The sequence below is a fragment of the Bacillus rossius genome, chromosome 17, assembly GCF_032445375.1.
Source record: "Bacillus rossius redtenbacheri isolate Brsri chromosome 17, Brsri_v3, whole genome shotgun sequence".
In the NCBI taxonomy this organism is placed as follows: Eukaryota; Metazoa; Arthropoda; class Insecta; order Phasmatodea; family Bacillidae; genus Bacillus; species Bacillus rossius.
This window is the reverse complement of record NC_086344.1, coordinates 15468499-15485421: the sequence shown is the minus strand read 5'-3', so window position 1 is coordinate 15485421 and position 16923 is coordinate 15468499. Positions and strand designations below refer to the sequence as shown.

At 44.4% G+C, this 16923-nt stretch overlaps 1 protein-coding gene across 1 annotated transcript; it reads right to left on the bottom strand.

The window, feature by feature from the left end:
• Positions 1-478: 478 nt before the first annotated feature.
• On the bottom strand, positions 479-16160 carry LOC134540628 (GILT-like protein 1). The gene is made up of 5 exons (XM_063383475.1): positions 16087-16160; positions 8952-9092; positions 6521-6697; positions 2023-2169; positions 479-682 (listed from the first exon to the last, which is right to left on the bottom strand). The coding sequence occupies exons 1-5, from the start codon at positions 16144-16146 to the stop codon at positions 557-559; spliced, it is 651 nt and encodes a 216-aa protein (XP_063239545.1). The 5' UTR covers positions 16147-16160; the 3' UTR covers positions 479-556.
• Positions 16161-16923: the final 763 nt, after the last annotated feature.

Here is a 16923-nt window from a genome sequence, read left to right as displayed (position 1 = left end):
GATTACAGGAATAGAAGGATGGTCCTGGAAGAAGAGTGGGGCGTGGTAGAAGTTCTACTATGCAAGGGGTGGGGCACTTCGACTTTTAGTCCGCATTGGTTTGGTCAGGTCTGGTCTTTTGGGGGCGGCTTATGCCGTTTCCCGTCGTGCTGCCAGTTAGCACTCATTGTGGCTGTCAGTTAGAGAAATTGCCACACCATCTCTCCCTCTACCCCCTCTCTCCTCTCTCTCCCTATACCCCCTCTCTCTGTCTCATGACTGGAGTGGAGTGAACTTTGGCAAAGTCGCCACAATGCTGAGGAATTATGTGCTCTACGTGTTACCTTCACAGTACGTGTGGCCACACAGTCGCGACACACAGGCAACTACCTAACTGCAGCTTGTAGCCCATTTCATGGTGAACAGCCCGGTCCGCCTTTCAGGCGGTTGGAAATGTTACCCAAACCAAGAAAAAGACATGTTTAAAAAAAAAAATATATATGTATCTAGGTGATATTTATTTACAGAAAAAGGGTGTTTGAGTGCGGATGCGGTCTTCCACGACGACGCAGCCGGATCACTCGACGCTCTGCTCCGCCTCGAGGTGCTCGGAGCAGGCGGCCGGCTTCGGAGAGTCCAGGCGCTTGCACACCGCGGACAGGAAGTCCGTCATCGACTCCTGGAGGTCTTCAGCGTCGTACACCTGGAACAAGCCGGGTGTCATTGGTCGGCGACGCCAGGTGTCGCGGTTATTGGCCAACGCTGTGGTAGGGGTTTGTAGTGTAAGTTACTTAGTTTGTACAAGTGACATTTTCACAAAATAGTGCGTGGGGTCCCGCCGCGCGGAAGAAGTGAAACTTCGTAATGTGGGAATGAAAATAGGAAGGGGTAAAAATTGATTTTTTAGTGAAATCATATTGTATCAAATCAAACTAAAATAGATCATGAAATCATTCAACGATAAAAGCTCTCTATTTAATTAAGCGGACGGGTTCGCCCCGAGGAGAAAATTGACGCGGCGAGACCTCGTGGACATAGAGAAATGACACACACTCACTATTCATGTGTCTATGAAACACGCATTCACTCTCGCTCTGGTCTCTTTCTATTCCCCCTCCCCAGGAGCGTTAAACATTTAAGGCCACCTTGTTGGAAGTCGCATTAGAAGTTTCACTTCAAAAAGATCATAAATTTTACCTCTAAGAAGTAGAGCCCGTAAACTTTGTGTACAAAGTTGTTTTGTAGTACACTGGACTCCTCAAGTAGGAAAAACATTACATCTGAAGTGAAATGAATTTACTAGATTTTTAAAACATCCTACCTTTATATTTTATGTATTTGTATGTAAAGAAAAAATAATTTTCATACAGTCACAACTCTCAGTTAGGGACAAGATTGTATGGTGGATTGCAATAGAACTGAAATAACACTGTAAAGCATGCCAGCAGGTACACAATATATAACAAAAATTCAAGTTAATACACCATGAAGCACCAAATTTGTTTAAAATCTTGAAACTAATCATCATTTTCAATCAAACCTTAACTCTAATGACATATATGTCATCTTTTACATATTAAATTCAATGAAAGTAATTTATTTAGCATGAATTTTGCACCACATTTTATGCAAAACAAATTTTGGAAAAAAAATTAACTTCTTTCTAATTTTGCAACTGTTATTAGTTATTTATTTTTACATTATGATGTTTAGTACAGTTTTCTAACTCAAAAATAACTTAACATATTTATTTTATTTGTTCCAAATTGTTAGACATACTTATTACTAATTACTAAATTGTAAAAGTACATTATGTATCAGTCAAAATTACACTGTTTTGAAGAAATAGTATCTTGTAACGTTTAAGTCATGTTTTTTCAGTAATATTCTATTTTTTTATAAACATAGTTAATAAAAAAATACAACCATTAACACTGAAATATCCTGTTTACAAAATGAAATTGGCCTGAAAATGAAACCGTGTAATCTTGTCTCTACTCGCAAAGTTCAATGAAACTCCTCTCGAACTATGGGAGTACTCACGTTGTTGAACGCTGGAGTTGGAACCCACGAAAGTTCGGGGTTGAACTTCTTCGTCTTGTCTCCCAGCGCAGCCAAGAGATCTTCGCCTTGCTGACTGGAACTGCACTTCTCGATCTCACTGTAGGTGATGTTTAGGGTTTTCGCACACTGCAAAAAAAATTAAAATAATAACTTGTATACTCAATAGGTTAAACCAGGAATACTTAACGGGAGGGTGCATTGGGCAGAAAAAGGTTGCAGTTGCAAAATGTGACATTAAAATATTGCAATATTTACATTTCATGGTTTCAAATATTGAACTTTAATAGTTTCACACAACTTTGGATGAAATAAAAGTTTAATGTATAAATTTAAATGTTAGGGTAAACAAAAATAAAAACAAAAGTTTGGGCTCAGGATTAGCTATCCCCTCAAACCGCCCACTGAGCATTGCTTGGTTTAAACTGATGTGTTTAATCTAGAAGAATTTTTATGTAATATCTGTAAACAGTGTCTGGATAGCACTTCACGGACTCGTGCAGACTTGCAGTATCTCTTCCATGCTCATGGGGTAGAACAAAATCCATCCAGGTGTTTGTCTCGGCTTGGGGAAAATTCGTTTAATGGGGATTGCTCAGTTCTGAACCTGTTTTTAAAAGCACATGACCGAAGCGTAGAGGGTGGGGCCATATCCGTGGTGATCACACGCTTGTGTTCAGTGATCAATGTTTTAAAACATTTGACTGTTTCATCGAGAAGTGAACCTATAGTGCAAGTCAATCATCTTGCAAATTTCAGTGTGGTGGTGAGGAATGTGAGATGTAAGCGAGACAGAAGGGAAATATGTATGTATAATATTTTATCTATACATAAAGTTTATTTGGACATGCTGTCATCATTTTGGACAAATCACCACAAACTGATACATAAAATAAAATGGAAAATCTCTGTCCAGTTCACAGTGGGCAAAATCCGTTCAAAGGGATAAAATGGGGATGGTTTTTTTGAAAAACAGAAAAATTGCTATAACTTCCGTAATATGACAAATATGGCATCTGTTTGAACACAATATAACTCGTAGGAGTAATACCAAAAACTTAATATCTAAATAAATTTTTTGATATGACCAACCATGACTGCAAGGGGTACAAAAAATGGGTTGGAAGACAAAAAAATTCATAACTGCCTTAGTAGGCACACCATCAGATCCGTTCAAATTTTGTAAATCTTAAAATTTTTATCTAAGACTTTGTCTGTAACAATTTTTAATAAAGACAAGCCATTATTGCAAAGAAATTAAGAAAAAAACAGGTGTTGGAAAAAAAAATTAAATTTCAGTACGTACCATGTAAGCTATCAAATCTGTTCTTAAATTATTTTAAACATTCTAATTATTGTCTAAAATGTTTGTTTAAGAATTTTTTTATGTGATCAACTATTACTGTAAGGGGTGGAAAAAAGGGTTAAAAGACAAAAAAAACATAACTTATTTTTTAGTAGCTATCATATCAAATCAGTTATTAGTTTTTATAAAAATTCTAAACATTGTTTAAAATATTTGGCTGAAACAATTTTTGTGAGATGAACTTTTACCGAAAAACAGGGGTTGAAGTTAAAAAAAAATAGTTTAAATTTATTTTCATCAATTTTAATATTATCTTATACCTTGGTTCTAAGAATATTGTTATACAAACACGTATTAATGCAAGGGATGAAAAAAATAGTGTTTGGAGGTCAAAAAATTCATAAATTCCTTAGAAGCATAATATGAAATTTGTTCTAAGCTATTCAATGCTGAATGCATTGAGTTATATAGAAGAATCCAGAACATTGCCAGTAGAAATAGGTAGTTCAAAATCTACCAAATCTGTGCTAAAAGGGATTTCAATTTTTTTTTCGGAATTCGCACAATGGTTACTGCTATAATTGGGTGTCTTTCTTCGAAATCTCCCTAATGTCAGTATGAAGCTAAATATGAGGAGAGAATCTTCTACACTACCATCTTAACAATGTACTAAGATAAAGGCGATTAAAGAGCCTGATGGAACAATTTTTTTTCTTTCATGTTTCCATGGTGCAATGTCGTCCATAGAGCAGTGTTGTTCTTAGAACACTGTCTTCTATGAAACAATTTTGTCTTTGGAGTAGTCTTCTATATAGCTGTGTCGCCAATAGTGCAGTCTCATCTAAAAAGCAGTGTTATCTTTAACAAAAGTGTCTCCATAGAGCTGTGTCATCTACAGAATAATTTTAATAGAGCAGTGTCGCCCATAGAGTGGTGTCACCCATAGAGCATTGTCGCCCATAGAGCAGTGTCGTTCAAAGAGCAGTGTCGCCCAAAGAGCGGTGTCACCCAAAGAGCGGTATAGCCCATAGAGCAGTGTCGTTCAAAGAGCGTTGTCGTTCAAAGAGCGGTGTCGCCCAAAGAGCCGTATAACCCACAGAGCAATATAGCCCATAGAGCAGTGTCGTTCAAAGAGCGGTGTCGCCCAAAGGGCGGTGTCACCCAAAGAGCAGTATAGCCCATAGAGCAGTGTCGTTCAAAGAGCGTTGTCGTTCAAAGAGCGGTGTCGCCCAAAGGGCGGTGTCACCCAAAGAGCAGTATAGCCCATAGAGCAGTGTCGTTCAAAGAGCGGTGTCGCCCAAAGAGCGGTATCACCCACAGAGCAATATAGCCCATAGAGCAGTGTCGTTCAAAGAGCGGTGTCGCCCAAAGGGCGGTGTCACCCAAAGAGCAGTATAGCCCATAGAGCAGTGTCGTTCAAAGAGCGGTGTCGCCCAAAGAGCGGTATCACCCACAGAGCAATATAGCCCATAGAGCAGTGTCGTTCAAAGAGCAGTGTCGTTCAAAGAGCGGTGTCGCCCAAAAGGCGGTGTCACCCAAAGAGCAGTATAGCCCATAGAGCAGTGTCGTTCAAAGAGCGGTGTCGCCCAAAGAGCGGTATCACCCACAGAGCAATATAGCCCATAGAGCAGTGTCGTTCAAAGAGCTGTGTCGTTCAAAGAGCGGTGTCGCCCATAGAGCGGTGTCGCCCACAAAGCAATATAGCACATAGAGCAGTGTCGTTCAAAGAGCGGTGTCGCCCAAAGGGCGGTGTCACCCAAAGAGCAGTATAGCCCATAGAGCAGTGTCGTTCAAAGAGCGGTGTCGCCCAAAGTGCGTTGTCACCCAAAGAGCAGTATAGCCCATAGAGCAGAGTCGTTCAAAGAGCGGTGTCGCCCAAAGAGCGGTGTCACCCAAAGAGCAATATAGCCCATAGAGCAGTGTCGTTCAAAGAGCGGTGTCGCCCAAAGGGCGGTGTCACCCAAAGAGCAGTATAGCCCATAGAGCAGTGTCGTTCAAAGAGCAGTGTAGCCCAAAGAACGGTGTCGCCCAAAGAGCGGTATCACCCACAGAGCAATATAGTCCATAGAGCAGTGTCGTTCAAAGAGCGGTGTCGCCCAAAGGGCGGTGTCACCCAAAGAGCAGTATAGCCCATAGAGCAGTGTCGTTCAAAGAGCGGTGTCGCCCAAAGAGCGGTATCACCCACAGAGCAATATAGCCCATAGAGCAGTGTCGTTCAAAGAGCAGTGTCGTTCAAAGAGCGGTGTCGCCCAAAGGGCGGTGTCACCCAAAGAGCAGTATAGCCCATAGAGCAGTGTCGTTCAAAGAGCGGTGTCGCCCAAAGAGCGGTATCACCCACAGAGCAATATAGCCCATAAAGCAGTGTCGTTCAAAGAGCAGTGTCGTTCAAAGAGCGGTGTCGCCCAAAGGGCGGTGTCACCCACAGAGCAATATAGCCCATAGAGCAGTGTCGTTCAAAGAGCGGTGTCGCCCAAAGAGCGGTATCACCCACAGAGCAATATAGCCCATAGAGCAGTGTCGTTCAAAGAGCAGTGTCGTTCAAAGAGTGTGTCGCCCAAAGGGCGGTGTCACCCAAAGAGCAGTATAGCCCATAGAGCAGTGTCGTTCAAAGAGCGGTGTCGCCCAAAGAGCGGTATCACCCACAGAGCAATATAGCCCATAGAGCAGTGTCGTTCAAGGAGCAGTGTCGTTCAAAGAGCGGTGTCGCCCAAAGGGCGGTGTCACCCAAAGAGCAGTATAGCCCATAGAGCAGTGTCGTTCAAAGAGCGGTGTCGTTCAAAGAGCGGTGTCGCCCATAGAGCGGTGTCGCCCACAGTGCAATATAGCCCATAGAGCAGTGTCGTTCAAAGAGCGGTGTCGCCCAAAGGGCGGTGTCACCCAAATAGTAGTATAGCCCATAGAGCAGTGTCGTTCAAAGAGCGGTGTCGCCCAAAGAGCGGTGTCACCCAAAGAGCAGTATAGTCCATAGAGTAGTGTCATTCAAAGAGAGGTGTCGCCCAAAGGGCGGTGTCACCCACAGAGCAATATAGCCTATAGAGCAGTGTCGTTCAAAGAGCGGTGTCGCCCAAAGAGCGGTGTCGCCCAACGAGCGGTGTCGCCCATAGAGCGGTGTCGCCCATAGAGCGGTGTCGCCCTCAGAGCAGAGCCGTGCACGGGGGGCAGAGAGCCACGCACCTGCGCCCCGGAGGACGGCGGGTCGGCCGCCGCCATGAAGCAGTGCACGAACTCCACCTGCAGCGCGGGCAGGTCGCGCAGGGCGTGCAGCGCGCACGCCTGCTGCTTGTTACCCAGGCACTCGCGCGGCCCGTGCTGGCAGCTGAAGCTCCAGTGGCCGTCGGCGAGCCGCTCTTGCTGCGGCCAGTCACACACTCACACTTGCACCTTTGAATATATACACTGTATAGAAGTCGCGAGTGGATAGGATTTACTCTACGTTTTTCAGAAGCGTATGATGAGCAGCTTGGGAACTTCACCGCTGCAGTGCGCTGCCGTAACGCCCTGTATCGTCTTAGGTTGTTATTTACACGTTAGAGCGCAGCTCTGTCGCCCGCTGTCATTTCCCGCACCCCCCATCCATCATTCACTGCAGCTCAAGGTCGTTTAACGGGAGGGGGAAGGGGTGTTTGAAGAGTTCGACACTTGTCCGCTAGGGACCACCACAAGTCGATGTCCTAGAGATGGTGGTGATTGCGGCGGTGAATTAACCAACTACCTCAAAACCGTATTAGAAATTTTAACCTGGGCTGGCGACTTTTATACAGTATATATATTCAAAGCTTGCACTCACTTGCACCATGGGCGTCGTAACCCGGGGGGACACGTCCCCTCCAATAATATATTTAGTTTCGTGGTTATATTGTCAATACGATTTCTGTGATATACAACCCATATGTTGCGCATGGTGCATTTAGTTCCAATCGTGGTCTAATGTGAGCACTGTGTTTTTTACAAATTTGTTCTCTGAAAATATTTTTTTTATATAAAAAAATAAAATATATATTGCAACCAACTATAATTAGAATATTTAGGAAAGAAAAATGCCTAAAAATCACTTTTTTGCACCGTTAAAACCCCAAATTTTCCCGGGAGAGGACCCCCGTACCCCCCCCCCTTTTTTCCCAGGGGATGGATATTCCTTAACAACTAAATCAATTGCAGTCCCCCCCCCCCCCCCCAAAAAAAAAATATATATATCCTTGCGACGCCCATGCTTGCACGGTCGTGTGCATTTCACACCGAAACTCAACAATCTCACCAGAAACTACTTTACAACCGGCAGGTGAATGGAGACGATTACTCATCAGAGGATAAATGAAAGAGTGGGGAGCTAGATGGTGCAACTTCTTGCAACCAAACGATAATAAGGCATTCTTGTTGCCGGGAGTAGTACTCAAGTCACTACATCCGAGTCGTTCTACTTGTGGTTACGACTGCTACTTCTGCACTTGCTTGAGGAGGTGGTGTGAAAGGTGATGAAGGTGCGGCCGGGAGAGAATTTTACATTTGAATACCGGGTTTGTAACATAGAATGTTTCTTAGGTTGTGCATACAACAATATTGTGATATTTAAATAGTTAAAATTATAACATATGAGAGAAAATAACACGTGGAACGAAATTAAATAATAAAAAAAATAAGTGAGAAAAGAGTGTCATAATTTAATAATTAACATTAAACATATGTTTTAAAAACCTTTTAAAACCTGCTGAACGTTTAGTAGTAAAATTATAATGTTATGCAAATTTGTCTTTTTTTGACGTGAATACATCTTTAAAATTGCTTCCATAGTGGGAGGCAATTCAAAAAACGAACGATAACAAATTCGGGGGGTTCAGTTTAGTGTTGCAGCTACATATCTATCATCTCCGTCCAAAATTTAATTAAACCACTGGATAGCTAAAGGATCAAAGAATTCGTTACGCTAAGTGAGGACTGTGACGCATCGCGCGCGGTGGATGGGGAAGCGCCGCCATTTTGAGGTCATTTTGCTGCGTTTCGAGATTTCCATTTAGTATCTATAACTTTCGACTCAGAGAAGCTACGATGTTCGTTTGGGTTTCAATCGTCAGCTCTCGTCAAAACCGATCTATTGCATGTATAAAAAATTGGTGTAAAATAGTTACCGTGAATATAAATGGCGTTAAAATAAAAAAATAAGCGTATTTTATTTTTTGTATAGGAAATATTACCTGTTACGTACACGTATTCACGTACAACACACGGCCGTGTCCATGACAGGGTCATAGCCGGGAGGGGGGGGTTAGGGGTTCAAACCCCCCCCTTAGCACCAAATCTTTAATAATTTCTTATTCATCACTCAAACAAATTTCATATTAAAATTAATAAATTTTTTACCATTACAATATTTAAATTTAAGTACCGAAAACTGCTAAAATAGCACTATTTTACACCTTAAAATCCAAATTTTCCCGGGGGAGGACCCCCGGACCTCCCGCTTTAATAGGGGGGGGGGGGGGGGTGTTCCATGCTTCTTAACACCCCTCCATACACAAATCCTGGCTACGCCACTGGTCCATGACACAGCCAAACTACATTTTTTTAATAGCACGTCGGAGGTTGGGAAAAGAAAACACCGAGAACTCACCGAGGCCTTGCCGTAGGGCACGAAGTCGACGCGCAGACACTCCGGGCTCAGGCTCTTCCACGCGGGGTACAGCTGCTGCTTCACGAAGCGGATGCTGTCCGGACACAGGCTCTCGTAGTACAAGGTCACGTTCACGGCGGCCTGCAGCAGTCAGTTGCCCCTCTGTAGCCCCTCTGTAGCCCGTCTGTAGCCCCTCTGTAGCCCGTCTGTAGCCCGTCTGTAGCCCGTCTGTAGCCCGTCAGTTGCCCGTCTGTAGCCCTTCTGTAGCCCGTCTGTAGCCCGTTAGTTGCCCGTCTGTAGCCCCTCTGTAGCCCGTCTGTAGCCCTTCTGTAGCCCGTCTGTAGCCCGTCTGTAGCCCGTCTGTAGCTCAGTTGCCCGTCTGTAGCCCGTCTGTAGCCCCTCTGTAGCCCGTCTGTAGCCCGTCAGTTGCCCGTCTGTAGCCCGTCTGTAGCCCCTCTGTAGCATGTCTAGCCCGTCAGTTGCCCGTCTGTAGACCTTCTGTAGCCCCTCTGTAGCCCGTCAGTTGCCCGTCTGTAGCCCGTCAGTTGCCCGTCTGTAGCATGGCTGTAGCCCGTCAGTTGCCCGTCTGTAGCCCCTCTGTAGCATGTCTGTAGCCCGTCTGTAGCCCGTCTGTAGCCCGTCTGTAGCCCGTCAGTTGCCCGTCAGTAGCCCGTCTGTAGCCCGTCAGTTGCCCGTCTGTAGCCCGTCAGTTGCCCGTCTGTAGCCCGTCTGTAGCCCCTCTGTAGCATGTCTGTAGCCCGTCGGTTGCCCGTCTGTAGCCCTTCTGTAGCCCCTCTGTAGCCCGTCAGTTGCCCGTCTGTAGCCCGTCAGTTGCCCGTCTGTAGCCCGTCTGTAGCATGTCTGTTGCCCGTCTGTAGCATGTCTGTAGCCCGTCTGTAGCCCCTCTGTAGCCCGTCTGTAGCCCCTCTGTAGCATGTCTGTAGCCCGTCAGTTGCCCGTCTGTAGCCCCTCTGTAGCCCGTCAGTTGCCCGTCTGTAGCATGTCTGTAGCCCGTCAGTTGCCCGTCTGTTGCCCGTCTGTAGCCCGTCTGTAGCCCGTCTGTAGCCCCTCTGTAGCCCCTCTGTAGCCCGTCTGTAGCCCGTCTGTAGCCCGTCTGTAGCCCCTCTGTAGCCCGTCTGTAGCCCGTCTGTAGCCCCTCTGTAGCCCGTCTGTAGCCCGTCTGTAGCCCCTCTGTAGCCCGTCTGTAGCCCCTCTGTAGCATGTCTGTAGCCCCTCTGTAGCATGTCTGTAGCCCGTCAGTTGCCCGTCTGTAGCCCGTCTGTAGCCCGTCTGTAGCCCGTCTGTAGCCCTTCTGTAGCCCGTCTGTAGCCCTTCTGTAGCCCGTCTGTAGCCCCTCTGTAGCCCGTCTGTAGTCCCTCTGTAGCCCGTCTCATTCTCAGCTTGCGGCTCGACGCCGCCAGAGCGATACCTCCCGGCTTGGCACTTCACATTTATTATTTCGTATGCCTTGGTCAATTACAAAACAGATTCTACACTCTTTTTAAGTTTTTTCTTTGATGATTTATCCAAGACGATTAAGTTTGTTTACTGAGAGTATTATTACAGTTGCAGTCATTACGAAAGGAAAAAAATAATAATTCTATGCTATACACCAATTAAAATTTCACAGGATAAAATTTTTTTAAAGCAGTCTGTCACTATTCAAAACATGCATTTCATTGAATTATGTGCTTGGCTCAAACAGGGAAATTTTTTTAATATTAAAAGACTTAAAAAAATGTTTTTAGACAAAAAAATGGTCACCCCTACCTTGAAGTAAGAAATTGAATACTATCAGATTATGTTATTTAATGAAATACGATAAGAAAAAGTATTCCAAAATTCTCTTTCCAAATTATTCTTTACGTAATACAATTTTTCAAATACATTTAAAAAAAATTCCACTACATTATGAAATTGTGTTTATAAATTTTGTGTTTATATATATGGCGTACATCTGGCTACAGAGCACACTGAAACAAGGACAGCGCTAGTGGCAGATGTGGACTGGGAATAGATAGTGAATGGCCATTAAGATGAACACTGCAATCTAAGGCTGAGACACTGAGTAGTGAGTCGCTTGTCGCAGTGCAGTGGGATGCACGCCGCTTCCAGGGTTTCCAGGGCTTCCAGGGCTTCCAGGAAGCCGTCACCCGACCGCCCACCAACTGTCCGTCCGTCACCCGTCAATAACCCGTCCGTCCGTCATACGTTCGAATCATCCTGAGATCTCCCGGTACTTGAGGAACTTTGCGCGCCTTGGAGGTATGCATTCCGCAACGCGTACAAGAGCCGCGTGCTGCCTAACTTTCACATAACCCAGCTCAAAAGGGGCAGCTTCCTATATTATTATATGTATTACGTCTACGATTGTGTATTTTTGACGTAACAACGTCTAATAAATCGATGAACGCCGGCTACACGCACGAAAGAGTGTCCCGTTACGCACATTGTCCCGTTACGCTCATTGTACGCTTGCGCCGCATCTATCTCTCTTCCACTCGATTGGAACAACCATCGATTTGACTTTTTCGAGGCACATTAAACTTGAAACACTCCCATTCGTTTCCTACTTTTCCTATCATCGTCCTATCCTTAACAGAATAACACAGATTGGAAGAAGTTAAACAGCAAACATGTATAAAAGTTATAGTTAAAATAATCTGTTCGTTAAAGTAATAAACATATTTGAATTAATGAGTGCAAATAAAAGTAAATTTATCAATTAAATTATAGTTTTAATTTCACTCCTTCTTTGTATCCATACAAAATAGTGATAATTCAATAAAAACGATTCAATTTTATTCATAAAAGTATGCAATAATTTCATCAATGTTTTGTTATGACGTTTTCAAGTTAAACTATCGTCCGTAAACCGACTTTACAGGCAACCAATTTTTTTTTAATGTGAAAACGTCTATTCGCTCGTTACAGCGATGGTCGATCGGATGTTCTCGAGCTGGCGGAATACCGTCAGAGTACATAGAATCGCTAATAACCACGAGACTAATAATGAGTCGGCCCGCAACGTCGTGTTTGTCGCGCGGTATTTGTTTTGCCCGTGACGTAATGGTACAAGCGTAGGCGCGTGCGGGTGGTTATTGCGAATTAGCTTTGCGTGAAGTTATAACCTGGTGCAGCGTGGAGAGGCGTTTAGCCAGGACTTTGACTCGGGTGACACCGAGAACAGCGAGCGGAGCACTGATAGGTAGAGACCTGCAAAATTCGCGGTTTCGATGGCCTTCAGGATAGACTGCACATTCCCCTGTACACTCGGGCAAATAACGCAAGTTCATTGGCTGCCGACTTGTGAGTCGTCTCAGCTGGTTTGTCTGTGATTCGATCCTTCTTTGATTGAGGGTTTATAATTGGTTGAGATTCGTCCAGATGAACAGTAAGCCAATAGCAAAATTATCTAAGAGGTATATGTGTTTGAATTCTAGCCTATCACGGAATGAATCCGCGAATTTTGCAGGTCTCTACTGATAGGTCCCGAAGAGAGACATTAGAAGTATTCGCTCAAACGTAAGTGAAAATCGGTATTAAGTATCGTCTCACACGACTCTTAAACATGCTTGCAATTACAGAACACGCAAGTCAGAGGAAAGCGCACGTCGGTATGAATCCAAAAAGCCTTAAGTCCAGTGTCACTGGAAAAGGAAATAAAATATGAGATTGATAACTAATTACTAGGGACCTGAAAAATTCGCGGGTTCAATGACCTGTAGGATGAACTCCATAGTTCTACGTACACTCGGTCAAATGCCGCCCACTCATTGGCTGCTGTCTTGTGAGACGTTCCAGCGTAGCAGCCTGTGATTCGATAAAGCTTCGGTTGGGTGTTTCTCATTGGCCCAGAGTCATCCGTCTGAGTTGTGAACCAATAGCAGAGGCAGCACTGTGGTATAACGATTTGAATTTTAGCCTATCGCGAAATGAATTCGCGAATTTTTCCGGTCTCTAGTAATTACATATTAGTACGCAATACTTGTAATGTATTCATACCAACGCTTTCACGAAAAATCCACACCGAGGCCCTGAACTGCGCATTTCTGTGACTATTTTTTTGCCATTCATTTAAAGTTAATCAATTATATAACTATAGTGGATAGTTCGCAAATTGTTTTATTACTTCAATAAGTGTAATTTAATGGTTTTGAAAACTTCTGTAATCTACATTAATACAAGACCTGCTTTAATCATTCAAAGGTTTTCAGTAAATTTATAATTTGAAATATAAATTATTGGTTAGTTTAATGATATTACTTACAAAAATGGAACAAAAGTTGAACCAAATATACAATCCAATGAAGAACAATGGTGCATGGATTGAGAGTGTTGTCAAATTCTAAACAAACCATTCTCATGTAGTGTTTGTCGTAAAACTCTTAATTTTTATGATATAATAAATAAATAAATTTTTACCCCCAAAAACCCTAAAAAATCTCAGAGTTACAGTCTATTAGTCAAACATTTTTTTAAATTATTTTTATGATTGATATAGTATGAAATCGAGTTTTACGATAAAAGATATATACAATCAGTTAATTCAAAATTGTATGCCACACAATTACACGGTCTATGTCGATGCCAGGACTGAAATGTAAAATGACCTTCATGTTTATCATTAATCAGCACTCAGTTCTGTTGAATAACTATGGCGCAGTTAGTTAAACAACAAAGTGTTTTTAATTATTAATACATGGTTTCCTATCTCTTTACAAACAGTAGATAACGCGCAAAGTACCTTTAGCGACAGAATTGTTTATCAAGTCCAGTTGAAGATAAGGCGCACTGGCAGTTTATTTTACATTTAAAACATTTTTTATGTACTTGCATGCAACGTAAGCGTAGAATATAAAAGTGAGGAAAAGAAAAAAAAACGTATAGTATTTTGTAGTTCTGGTTTCTAATCAAAATATCCGGAAACTCATGCAGAATTTTAAAAGGGGGGTGGGGGAGGGTTTTGGAGTCCTCGCGTTGTAACCTCAACCTCAAACTCAATCCCCGGTCCTTACGCCACCGGCAAACATTATCACAGTGTTTACACAATGTGGTTTACTTCGTAGTATTTGCCGTCATATATACAATATCGTAACTGAATACTAGTGTTTGATTTTTGATTTTTTAAAAATAAAATCTTGAAGACGTGTGTATTAACTAATTCTGGTTTCTGTTTTTTTTTTTTATTAAAAGCTGTGTGGCCTACAGCTGTGCGCTGTGAGTGGATCCCTTCTGAGTCCTTTAAAAACTTACTAATCAACACATTTAACGCTCTTTTCGTCTTCCCTTTTCTTATGAATTCCATCCTCTACTCTCTTTATTTTCGCCCCGTCACGAAGCAGGAATCCATTATCATCAGTCTCGATGTTCCGTTCAACTAACAACGCCGTCATTACACGTTTCCATCTCTCGTGCTGCAAACGACCCGCGACGCAACTAGAAGCCAACGGTGCGCAGATCGCGTCACTGCTGACAACCTAAAACAGAGAAGCCTAAGATGTACATCAAGTTCTGTCCCTGCCCGAACACGCCCGAATATTCACCTTCGGCCAACCTCGGGATTTGTTTTATTTTCACGCAGGAAAAGTGAATCCAAATATTAAAAATGGTCGGTTAGGTTAGCTACATTAAAACACTTTAAACCACTATGGACGGTTAGTTAGGTTAGTATAGCTACATTAAAATAAACAGAGAAATATAAATATATATAAATAAACCCCCGAGGTTGGCCGAAGGTGAATATTCGGGCGCGTTCGGGCAGGGACAGAACTTGATGTACATCTTAGGCTTCCCCCTAAAACACGCTCTCGCAGAGCGCGCAACTTTGGCGTCGGACGCGCTGGCTCTGCCGACCTCTTTCACTTTTTGCTGCGACGCAAAAGAACCTTCCTCCTTGGCCAATTCTCCCTTCGGCTAAACGGAGACGGATCTCACGTAAACAAGAGTTCCTACAATCAGGGCCGCAACTAGGGGGGGGGGGGGGGGGAGAAAGCGGGGCATACGCCCCGGGCGCAAAGCTGTGGGGGCGCCGAAATCGCTTGCATTGTAATTCCTACTACAACTGGTAACTGGTAAAAAGTTTTTTTAACTTTCATGCCAGGAATGTCTAATCTGATTTACAATATAACGTCTCAACATATATTTAATGAACGAGTCTAGTGATTATACGGACTACTTTATGGACATAGTGGGTTCGTGCATGGAAGGTACAGTAGCGCAGAAACTGTTACATGTAGGTATGGAAGATGCTTAAATAGCACCATTTTTCCGTGGGAGGGCCCCCGGACCCCCCGCTTTATTGGTGTGGTATGTGCAAAAAAAGAGGGGGGGGGGGGAAGGGCGCATGAATCCATTCATGCCCCGTGTGTCAGAGACTTTAGTTGCGGCCCTGCCTACAATAAACACGCAGACGTAGCTCCTCAATGCTGAGCTCTTCCGTTTTACGTCACTCCGTGCGACCAGCAGAAGCCCGAGTACTTTGGCTGCGCCGGCAGCCATGTTTGTTTACGTTCTAAACACGTTAAAAACTGTTTCAAGCACAAGAATATCCGGTGTTATATTATGAATTTGTGATTCAATTTTTGACGTGACGTCTAATAAATCGATGAACGCCGGCTACACGCACGAGAAAGTGTCCCGTTACGCACATTGTTCCGTTGCGATGTGTCCCGTTACGCACATTTTTCCGTTTCGCTGTGTCCCGTTACGCTCATTGTACGCTTGCGCCGCATCTATCACTCTTCCACTCGACTGTTTATAAAGTGAAGTGAAAAATTAATGTGGTTTTCATTTCTTATTACAACAATAATTTCGTCAATAAATGGTAATTATTCTTGCATTTTAAAAATCTGATTACTAGTATAATTTCAAGTATTTATTCTTTTATTATTAAAATAAAAATAATTGAATTTTATTCATAACGTATGCAATCATTTCATCAATGTTTTAAGACGTTGTCACGTTAAACTATCGTCCGCAAACCGACTTTACAGACAACCAATTTTTATTACATTAGTAAATTCTGTTTGTGTCATGGTCTTGAAGTTCATTATATATATATTTTTTTAATTTTATTGATATTTGGCAACCTTGAAACGCAGTCTGATTGGTCGCCGCGCTGGCGTGTGCTCACCTGCAGTGAAGGGCCGGCTGCGCCCAGCACGAGGAGGAGCGACGCGACCCAGGACGCCATCTTGTAGCGGCGAGTGAACTAACTGCCCCGCGCCGAATGCTCGCGTCTTTATACGAGCGCCCGGCGTCCTCCCCCCCCCCCCCTCCACCGAACACTCTGCTCACCGGGACTGCAGGGTTCTCACACCTTCACCGCTCTCTCTTCCCGTGGCACTTCACACTCGCCATTCAGACCACCAGCCCTACCGCAGGGACCAGGGGCGCAACAACAGGCATAGGCGTGCCTACAGGGGGGGCCAGGTGGGCCATGGCCCCCCCCCCTCCACCGAACACTCTGCTCACCGGGACTGCAGGGTTCTCACACCTTCACCGCTCTCTCTTCCCGTGGCACTTCACACTCGCCATTCAGACCACCAGCCCTACCGCAGGGACCAGGGGTGCAACAACAGGCATAGGCGTGCCTACAGGGGGGGCCAGGTGGGCCATGGCCCCCCCCCCCCCCCCCCTCCACCGAACACTCTGCTCACCGGGACTGCAGGGTTCTCACACCTTCACCGCTCTCTCTTCCCGTGGCACTTCACACTCGCCATTCAGACCACCAGCCCTACCGCAGGGACCAGGGGCGCAACAACAGGCATAGGCGTGCCTACAGGGGGGGCCAGGTGGGCCATGGCCCCCCCCCCCTCCACCGAACACTCTGCTCACCGGGACTGCAGGGTTCTCACACCTTCACCGCTCTCTCTTCCCGTGGCACTTCACACTCGCCATTCAGACCACCAGCCCTACCGCAGGGACCAGGGGTGCAACAACAGGCATAGGCGTGCCTACAGGGGGGGCC